The following is a 10,830-nucleotide window of genomic DNA, read 5'->3' on the forward strand; positions in this document are numbered from 1 at the left end:
GAAATCGTCGAGCTTTGCCATTGTGTCTGAACTCTTACTGCATGGGAAATGACGTTGATGAAACTAGTTTTGACTTGAAAGGTTAGGTGAAAAACTCGGAATGGGAAAGCCATATGGCAAATGGGATCCATGGTTATTAACAAATACATAATAAAAGGGGTTTGCTATGCTAATTCATCGTTTTAAACAATAGCACAACAATAAAGTAAAAAATAAAAGTAGGCCTAGAAGACCTAAGTCAAATGTAATTATAGCAATAACTTAAATGGGAAAACAGGCCTACACTGGCAACATGAAATAGTTTCATTTGAATGCGTTTTGGTATCGATTAGACCTGCAGAAATTAAACTCTTTGGTTGTTGGTGTTGTTTCTTTGCTGTAATGTATTCCATTTCAGACACACATCTAAGGTAATTTAGACATGTTTGTTTGTTCGCAATATACACTATACATACAAAAGTACGAAGAGCTCATTGACTTTCAACGTGGCACGGCCATAGGATGCCACCTTTCCAACAAGTCAGTTCGTCATATTTCTGCCCTGCTAGAGCTGCCCCGGTCAACTGTAAGTGACGTTATTGTGAAGTGGAAACGTCAGGAACTGCTAAGCCGTGAAGTGATAGGTCACACAAGCTCACAGAATGGGACCACCAAGTGTTAAAGTGCGTAGCGCGTAAAATCGTATGTCCTCTCTCGGTAGTGCAACACTCACTACCGAGATCCAAACTGCCTCTAGAAGCATCGTCAGCAAAATAACTGTTCGTCGGGAGCTTCATGAAATGGGTTTCCATGGCTGAGCAGCCGCACACAAGCCTAAGATCACCATAAGCAATGCCAAGCGTTGGCTGGAGAGGTGTAAAGCTAGCCGCCATTGCTGGCTGAAGAGGTGTAAAGCTAGCCACCATTGCACTCTGGAGCAATGGAAACGCGTTATCTGAAGTGATGAATCACCCTTTACCATCTGGCCGTAGAAGAGCAAATTTGGGTTCTGCGGATGCCAGGAGTATTCTATCTGCCCGAATGCATAGTGCCAACTGTAAGTTTGGTGGAGGAGGAATAATGGTCTGGGGCTGTTTTACATGGTTCGGGCTAGGCCCCTTAGTTACAGTGAAGGGAAATCTTAATGCCACAGCATACAATAACATTCTAGACGACTCTGTGCGTCCAACTTTGTGGCAAAAGTTTGGGGAAGGCCCTTTCCTGTTTCAGCATGACAATACACCCATGCACAAAGCAAGGTCCATACAGAAATGGTTTGTCGAGATCGGTGTGGAAGAACTTAACTGGCCTGCACAGAGCTCTGACCTCAACTCCGTCGAACACCTTTGGGATGAATTGTAACGCCGACTGCGAGCCAGTCCTAATCGCCCAACATCAGTGCCCGACCTCAGCAACGCACGTGTGGTTGAATCGAAGCAAGTCCCAGCAGCAATGTTCCAACATCTAGTGGAAAGCCTTCCCAGAGGAGTGGAGGCTGTTGTAGCAGCAAAGGGGGACCAACTCCATATTAATGGCCATGTTTTTTAAATGAAATATTCGACGAGCAGGTGCCTACATACTTTTGGTCATGTACTGTATTAATCTGTACACATTTTGCAATAAGATTTAATTATTTATGCAAAATAAAGCCTCAATCATAGGATACTTGTTGTTTATAATATAGCCTACAAACTAGTCAACATGTTTATTTCAGTGTGAATGATTTATGTATTTAGAACTTCTGAAAAAGATTGACTTTAAAAACATGCTAATTTAAAAAACACCTTTCGACATAGCCGACAGCCGTTTGTGGGAAGGAATGTTTTTTTAATGTAGGTGCAAAATAATACATGGAGGATTTATAACTGTTTACGAACAGTTATAAAACTGTTTATAAATATAGTCTGTTTTGGTCTCATAATTTGGTCTCATAATGAGCCGTAGTATAGTTAGGCCTGCTATTATTGCATTTTTATTTAATTTTAATGAATGTTCAAAAGTAGGCCAAACGTTAGTTGGTTTTGTTTTGGGGATGCCGACTGCACTGTGCCTCGCTGCAGTAAAAACAAGTTGACCAGTCAATAACATTTACCATGAGCAGAAAAATACATCACAGGATAAATAGGATGGCCACCTGTGGTCACAAAATAACCAGCCAATATGTGTGAAATAATTTGACACTTTCACAGAATTGATGAGGATATTTTATTGAGCGCACTAATGTAAAATGCTTTTGTCAAACCCACAAAATTATTGTGCGTAAAATATTACTTTGTGCGAAAAATAATGCAAAGCTGTTTAAATATCCAAGCAAGGGAAATCATTTAACTTAAATGCATATATTCTATCTTTGTGATGAGAGGACCAATCAACGGCCTATTGTTTATCAATCTTTGTGCTCCTAAATTCCAGAAATAGACTCTGGGGAGTCCGTTTAACAGCGTTTATATCATCTGATCTTGTAACCTATACTGGTTCTCAGTGCAGATGCTTTCACGCTATGTACGTTCACTGAGACCTCAGTAAAAACAAGGGCCTTTCTTGTTGCGCTTGAAACTGTTAGCAGCTTATACAACCACGTTTAACAGCCCGACTTACATCCAATTAAATGTATCTAGGCCATGAGGGGACAGTAACATGATTACACACGCTTCGAACATTTAGCCCTGGCTTCAGACCGCTTTAATTTGAGGCGGGCCAGGCAGGCCGCGTGCGACTCTCAACAGGAAAACGTTGCCTTCCTTCCGTTTTGGTGCTTAGTGACAAGACAATGTCTGCGTCTGGAGATGGTGCATCTGTTTTTTTTCTTCTTCCGTTTGAAATAAAACAGGAGCAAAAATATGGATGATGAAATTATTCACGGCATAGTCTGTCCCCGAATAGCAAAGGAATAGGGTTGTTTTTGAATTACTGTGGCATTTGGGCCTGGCATTTTGGAAATAAATCTACTTCATTTGTCTAGATTTGTGTTTATTGAAATGTATTTGGTTAGGCCTACATATTCCCATTCTAAATCAACTAACATGGTAGCTTAATTACATTTTAAACTATTTGTACCATTCTGATAACATTGTTCCCTAAGAGTAGTAACACCAATGATGGTACCACCGGTGAGACATTTTATGTACATTTGGATTTTCTGAAATGGAGGCCACAAATGTTAAAATCTAAGGTACTCAACCTTTTAAAAATAATTTACTAAAGTGATATGATTAATAATTTTGCTCACAAAGTTATTTCCTTTCATTTAAATTGACTAACACCAAGTGACACTTTGGATTTAGACACCAAATGATCAATGGAATCGCCAAATGTATAACATACTAAAAGGGCGTGATTTGCTAATAATTATATATAGTAGGCCACTCCCACGATAAGTTTGCCACTGGAGAGAATGCTCAAGGTCTGTGTATATCTTTGTAAACAGTGATGTTCAAGGCAGCAACACACTGACATCAAACTGAGTAACACATTATAGGTCTACTAGTAAAAAAAATAGTATTTTAATAGCCTTCTTTTATTGATCTATATAATATATGAAATACTTTTGTTCAATGTCTAGCATTCAAAATAATATATAGATATCTCTAAATCTCTTAAACATGTCACTACACCTCTACACATCACCAGCGGGACAGGCTCATTTGCTAGCCCCCAGTAGTTTCTACAATGCATACAAATACATGCTTTGCAGTAGAAAGGACTTGTTATTAAATAACAGTTAAATAAAACGGAACATGTATTATTTGTCACGTTTTTGTGGTTTTATAGAGTTTTTACATGGTGCCAAAGTCAAGGTACAGCATTTACCACCTCAATTCAAGAATGACTCAATTGGAATAGCCCATACTGCTATAGGCTTCAAGCCCAACCAAACAATAGTCATGCTATCGATTTAGGCTAAACAAATACGACTTGCGAATACAGCAACTTTAGCGAATACAGCAACTTTATTTTTGTCAAGATAGTTCTCGCTCTTCTAAACAACAGGCTGCACTTTGATTTAGACAATGCATTGTAATTACTGTGCGAGGTAGCAATACATTGCTTAGATTCCTCAGCCACAGTCGTAAAGCATGTGCTCTCCTGACAGTGATGTTTAAGCAGAGAATGTCACATATTTACAACACCTCTTTCTTCCAGGAAACTCGCAGGACTCGAAAAGGCCTGTGTGGCTATTACGTTAAAGGCTCTAGCAGTATTTTTGAACATTTTGTAATCGTACTCGCTGCATGGGTAGGCATACTCAGCAGGGGCTTTGGTTAGTCAAAAACATTTGTGAAGGAACCCCTTCTTATTTAGAGAAATGGCGCACCAGCCATCCGACTCCAGGGTCCTACTGCGGGTGGTATTTTATAGGCTAACTGTGACTTGAACTTAAATCCAAGAAGAATAAACACATGGTAAACCTTATCCCCTGAATGATGGCCTTAGACCGCCGTAGGACATGACTAGGATAGTTTGTGGCCTTTGAAGGAGGATTACGCACGACTTTATTGCTCCTTGCAAGCTTGTGTCCAGATTTGAAAACGGAAGTGTGGTGGGCATGTCCTTTATGTAATACCCCAGGCAACGTTTTGGCATCTCCTTTTGTGATTGCACACCACTGGTGTATACCCGATCCTGCGATTGGGCCCTCCAGTACAGGCCTAACTTGTACAATTCTCAGAATCCTTATGCATTACAGCACAGAAACATGCTCTCTGCGCTGGAGAACATCTGACAAGGTTATGGATAATTAGCCGAGGCTATTATGTAACCGACGTTGGTTGTTGTCTTGCTGCAGATTATCATGCATTCCACAAAGGAACAAATACTGTGTTGTGTGTTAAGGCTTCGTTTACAGTAAATGTTATTGCCTTTGGAGAATCAGTGCCATTTAGAACCCATTCTCGAAATTACTCAACAGTAGGCCTACAACAGCAGTACAGTTTCTGCAACCAGTGAATGAGTTTATTATTACATTTCGGAATGGTTTACTTTCTGGAATGCGAAGCCCCTTGAGCAAAAACGTTCACCATTTTCTATTACAATGTAAGGCACTAAGCCCAAACCTGTGGGAGACGACGACACACTGCGCAGTATAGCCAGACTAACCTATGGTAGCTAACATTTTTCCAGCATCAGCTATTTTGTAAAATAATGTTGACTTATTTTACCCGTCCCTTGTACTGTGACATGGAATTCTCCATTTGTGTTTTCATTATTCAAAACCACAGTCGACCTATGTCTGCATGGTTACATGCGTGGTTAGAACTTATTAGAGTGTATACTCATTTTAAACTCCTTTCCCATCTTACTTTAATGTGTTCTGTAGAACAAAGGGATTTAGCTTTTTCTTACAGCCATTCGGCGTTTTATGGTTAGACGCGTAGAGGATTTTAGTGGTCAAATTCAAGTGCTGTGTCTTGGCAGCTGTCTGCTTTCTTTGTACTTGGATGCGGGCATCGTGTACGTCAACTTTGTATCTGCTGAAAGGGGACTGTAAACAAACTAATTCCATTGCCATATACCTCTCTCCAAAATATATACATCTACTCATGATAGTCATCTTTTTTGATGATTTACCAAAAAAAAAGTGCTTTTAGGCGACAAAGTGGGCCGTCAAGTTTACCTACATAATTCCATCATCTTAATACCATGATAATCTTAAACGTTTAAACTATTGGAACCATAGAGTTTGTGTTATGTAATTCTATAATTTGCATACAGGTTAACCTTTAGAAAAAAATATTTTGGAACATAGGAAGATATTGATAGTCTAATGAGATTTATCAATACCATGATCCTACTTTGTGTTAATGATTGGCAATTGTAGTAAGAGAAAGAGAAATAAGAGAAAGAGCACACAAGGGTATTTTAAATGTGTATATATATCAATTTATTACAGGATTGAAATATCATTCCTCTAGTTGATCACATGGCCTAATCTACTTTAGAGCTTTGTGATGAGGATTTCAGCCGTGAGATATATTTTTCAACTGAAATGTCGTTTAAATTCCTTGAATGAAGGCGATAACTAATCTAGCCCATCTTGCCTGGGAGCACTCAGGCATATTAAAACAAATCAATAATGGTAGCCTAGAGTTTTATTTTTCTTTCGTAAAGCAATGTGTATTTAATCGGGCAAATAGTCCTAAAGCTACACTGTAGTCCTAAAGACAGAGATATAGTGCCCGATTTCTTATTGCTATACAGCTGTCAGTGAAGGTATTCTATGACAAATCGATTCATTTGTTGCCCAGTGAGACAGTAGAGACTAAGCAGAAATAGCCCCTCTTGTACTTCAAAACAAAATAAATGGCCTCCTGGAGACTATTTGGGCGCATTAAGCTTTAATATAGCCACTCTCGTGTAGACTATCTCGATTCAAAATTACGATGACTTGATATGTTATAGTTTGCAGTTGGTGGATTAGAGTTGTTTTGACAGCCTTCGTCGTCAAAGGTTTAACTTAGCTGGTTTTCTTCTCTCCTCCATGTTCAGCCTGGATACTTGGTCTTGACTTTCTCGGCTATTTCCTTCAGGCCCTATCATGATCCAAGAGAAATGGACTGAATTAAGAAAATGAGTGATTTAGTCAAACTAATGGAGTAGGCTACCCTAAACGTTATGCTCTGCATCCTTGTTCATTCTCATTTACTTCACATTGATGTTGAAACTATAGCCAGAACATGTAGGCTTCCGTTAAGGCCATGCCTTGATCAAATAAAATCCGAGATAAAACTTAAATAGAAAAATGTCCTTGAAACACGGGAATGTAGCCAAACAGCCTATGTATTCAAAAATGCTTATTTTGAATAGTTACTTTTCGTGGGGGTTTTCATTATAGGGAAATGTTAGTCTGTTGGTGGCTGTTTCAAAATGTAAATATAGGCTATTACAGTGGTTTAGATGTAAAATGCCCAGGTTTCAAAATTGTAATATCTCAAGCAAGAAAACATCTAGTCATTGATTCACGATGGACATTTAGACTACCTAGACATATCATAAAGCCTGCTAGACTGTATGAGAGTGAAAACACACTTTTCAAAAGAGCAGCGCTTCGAGTGTGGTCTTGAAATCTTGGTCTCATTATAAAGCATAGATTTGCCTTAACCTCGCAGTGATCTCGGTTCACTTTGTCAGTAAGGCTGGTAGTGGTTAGTCATACATTACAATGTGTGAGAGTAAAGTGTCTATATTCTGCTGTATTCCAGTATAGGCTATTGTACAATATGCTAATGTATTAATGTAGTAGCTATACTATAGTGGTAGTTATAATAATACTAATAATCATAATCATAGTAGGCCTAATAGTGAAGTCTTACCTGTAGAATTCAAAAGCATGTTTAGCTATATCAAATACTAAACCTGTGCTAGCCTAGCCCACACCCATACATAAATAGCCTCCTAAAAATGATCTTCATAATTGCCATAACCTATGTAAACAAACAGGAATCTGTTACTGGTTTTCTTACTGCTCCTGCGGTGTTTTGAAAATGAATAGTTTGAACCTCCTAGATCTTGCCTAAGTGAACCACTCCTACACATCCAAGTGTTCCACGTTGATATATGACAATATCTACTTTCGATCACGTGTCTCCGGGCGACTTAGACGGATTGCGCGTCATCTAGCCTTCCTAAATTTCCCCCTTCTACAGCTCGAATCCAAAACATCTATCTATCGTACGGAGTACGGGGGAAAGATGTTTAACTCGGTGAATCTGGGAAACTTCTGCTCCCAGACGCGCAAAGACCGGACATCCGAGTTTGGGGACAGAACGGGCTGCGCCTCTAACATCTACCTCCCCAGCTGCACCTACTACGTCCCCGAATTTTCTGCCGTCTCTTCGTTTCTTCCACAGGCCTCGTCGCGGCAGATAACCTACCCATATTCCACAAATCTGTCTCAAGTGCAGCCGGTACGGGAAGTTTCCTATGGATTGGACCCTTCTAGTAAATGGCACCATAGAAGCAATTATGCATCATGCTACTCTGGAGAGGATCTGGTGCACAGGGACTGTCTTCCGCAATCCACCATGACAGAAATGCTTATGAAAACGAACGAGAATGTGTACAGCCACCATAACCACCATCCCAGCTCCAACCATCCCTCCACAGGGTTCTACCCCGGAGTGGGGAAAAACAGCGTCCTCCCTCAAGGTTTCGACCGCTTTTTTGAGACCGCATACTGCGGCACGGACAATCAGTCAGCAGATACTTGTTTACAAAAGAGCGAGGCTAGAAAGCTGGAAACAAAGTTCCAGCAGCCAGCGGCTCTACCGGGCGTCCCAGACCAAGACAAGGACACAGAGGATGAGGAGGAACATACAAATTCGGGCTCGTGTTCTTCTTCAACCACCAAGGACCGCAGCGCCAGCAAGAACAGCCACTCGAGTAGGTACCGAAGCTGTAAATGGGGAAAGGGACTAGCCCGGTGTTTTGTCGGTCAGATTTTATGTGGAGTTTTATAAGCATTCAAAGGATTTTATTATAACCTACAAAGCTCTTTCTTCCAATGAGAAGACTTTTTACGATGGGAAAGCGCTTTGAAAAAAAAGGATGTTATACACAGACGCTTCTATCGTGGAGTCTGTGAAATTTTAAGAGCGCGCTATTGTGACAAATGCTAACTTTGATCATGAACTTGCATTGGGCATTTTAAGGGATTTTCGCGTTGGGCTGTCGTGAGTAAAAACCAATTGGGCAGAACATTGCTTTTGGCGTCCTGTGAATTTTATTTTAGCAGCTTGCACGCAAACTATAACACTAAAGGACATGCTGTGTGATTATTAGCCTTGTACACTTAGAGGCAGGCTCCATAAGTATCCATCTATCTATATTTATCTGGGCAAATGTCGAAGATAGCAACAGCATTGTGTTGTGGTGGTTTCCTTGCAACGAAAGAAAAAAGGATACAAGTGAAATCAGTCGTAGAGACTCCAGTCTGAGTTTGTGTCCATATCTGGATTCAAGCATTGCACTTCAGTATTGAACCAAACACATTCTGTCCAAGTGAGACAAATTTCCATTCGGTTAGCCCTGAGATATGTATGCCTGAATCTGCAGTGATTGATACACACACACACACGCATTCTCTAACTCACACACACAGGCCCACTGGCGTCTTTTTTTGTAGCCAAATGTATCCCAATCAGGAAATAACTGCAGAGATGTTTTGTGTCGTTGTACTTGATCTTTTTCATGAGGTTTTGACCACCACTGTGATGTAGTGTGTCTCAGATCCGAAAGACATTTTAGCTTTTACGAGAGGATTGACATCGAATATAAACATATGCATTTCACACAGCCACGAAGGAGTGTGGAAATTGATAGCTAAGGTCCATGGGAATGTAACGCAAACTGTAGCCGTATACATTTTGTTGTTGTATATTTGTAAGAGACAAACACATACTTGGAGGCTGTAAATTGATACGATTTGCTCTTCAAGCGCTTGTGATAATGTAACAGTCTTTATGGCGGATGTGTCTGATGTGTTACGTGCAGTATTGGATGTTGACAGAATTGTTATAATCAAATTGATGCTTCTCGAAATTCCTGAATAGTTTATTCATACAGAGAGGCTATATACTTTGTGTTGATGTGAATATGTGTGAGCGGCTACTTTAACTTCATGTGAATATCTGTGCGTTAATGGCAAACAATCCCATTGAACTTTCACTGATCATGTCCTTTCTGATTGATTGCCCCAGGTACACCTCGCACAAGGAAGAAGAGGTGTCCATACTCCAAATTTCAGATCCGAGAATTGGAGCGGGAGTTCTTCTTTAACGTTTACATCAACAAAGAGAAACGGATGCAGCTTTCCCGGATGCTGAACCTCACCGACCGACAGGTTAAAATCTGGTTTCAGAATCGAAGAATGAAAGAAAAGAAATTAAGCAGAGATCGTTTGCAATACTTTTCTGGAAACCCCCTATTGTGAGCATGTGGAGTGTAAAAGCATAATGATTATAGTCAAATGTCAATGACACACTTTTCTCAGTGAATTCTTATCAACAGTAATAAACACATTTCAAGTTACTTCAAAAAGACAGATCAGCAGCAATGTTAAGATGAGGTTATTTCAATTTCTAACATTTGGGGTTGCTGTATGTATGCGTAATAAGGCACCATTTTCCTGTAGCCTTCATTCGCAGGATACTTTCTAGTTCATATATATACAGGTGATTATATAGAATAATCATGTATATGCTGCTGTCGAGTTCATATAGTTTTCCGTGTATTTACCACGAATCTTAATTGTGTTTATTCAATTGTGCATTTCACAATTATTATTTGTTGAATAGTATTAAATGTTACAACGCAATTCGGGAAGCCATGATAGGCCTATATTGGACATTTAAACTTTCCCTTTCCTCTGGTCGATGTATTTGTAGCCTACCATGATTCTGTTTTCGACCAGAATATTCAACACAAAGTAATACATTTACAGGTGTCAATTTTGCCACCGAGAACTGTGACGTGTACAATCTGTAGTAATGTTTTCCTTGTACAGACTATGCAACTATGTGCATTCGTGACTGTAAATATGATTTTGTTTTTAATTTCGCTCCCCCTTTTCCCTGCTGCTATTTTCTTTACACCGCCCAAGCTGTGTACTTTAAAAGCTTTAATGTTAACACTCCTTTAAATTATTTGCTTTACGCTTGGTGCTTCTTTATGAAAGAGGAGGAAAATATGGCGTTGGGCCTGTGTATCATTAATCTAAAGATACCTATGAAATAAACAGGCGTATAGACAAAACTAACAGACTGGTGGATTTTTGTCATAGATGTTATTATTGACTATGGTTATGCCTCTGTGAATGTCGTTTTCAAGCCGATTGATTGAGTGGTAGGCAATGAT

At 39.7% G+C, this 10,830-nt stretch overlaps 1 protein-coding gene across 1 annotated transcript; it reads left to right on the forward strand.

The window, feature by feature from the left end:
* The first annotated feature begins 7,573 nt into the window (after nt 1–7,573).
* LOC120060639 (homeobox protein Hox-C11a-like) lies at nt 7,574–9,957 on the forward strand. Its single transcript, XM_039010024.1, has 2 exons — nt 7,574–8,358; nt 9,675–9,957. The coding sequence occupies exons 1-2, from the start codon at nt 7,668–7,670 to the stop codon at nt 9,905–9,907; spliced, it is 924 nt and encodes a 307-aa protein (XP_038865952.1). The 5' UTR covers nt 7,574–7,667; the 3' UTR covers nt 9,908–9,957.
* The last annotated feature ends 873 nt before the right edge of the window (nt 9,958–10,830 follow it).

This window comes from Salvelinus namaycush, chromosome 16, assembly GCF_016432855.1.
Source record: "Salvelinus namaycush isolate Seneca chromosome 16, SaNama_1.0, whole genome shotgun sequence".
Lineage (NCBI taxonomy): Eukaryota > Metazoa > Chordata > Actinopteri > Salmoniformes > Salmonidae > Salvelinus > Salvelinus namaycush.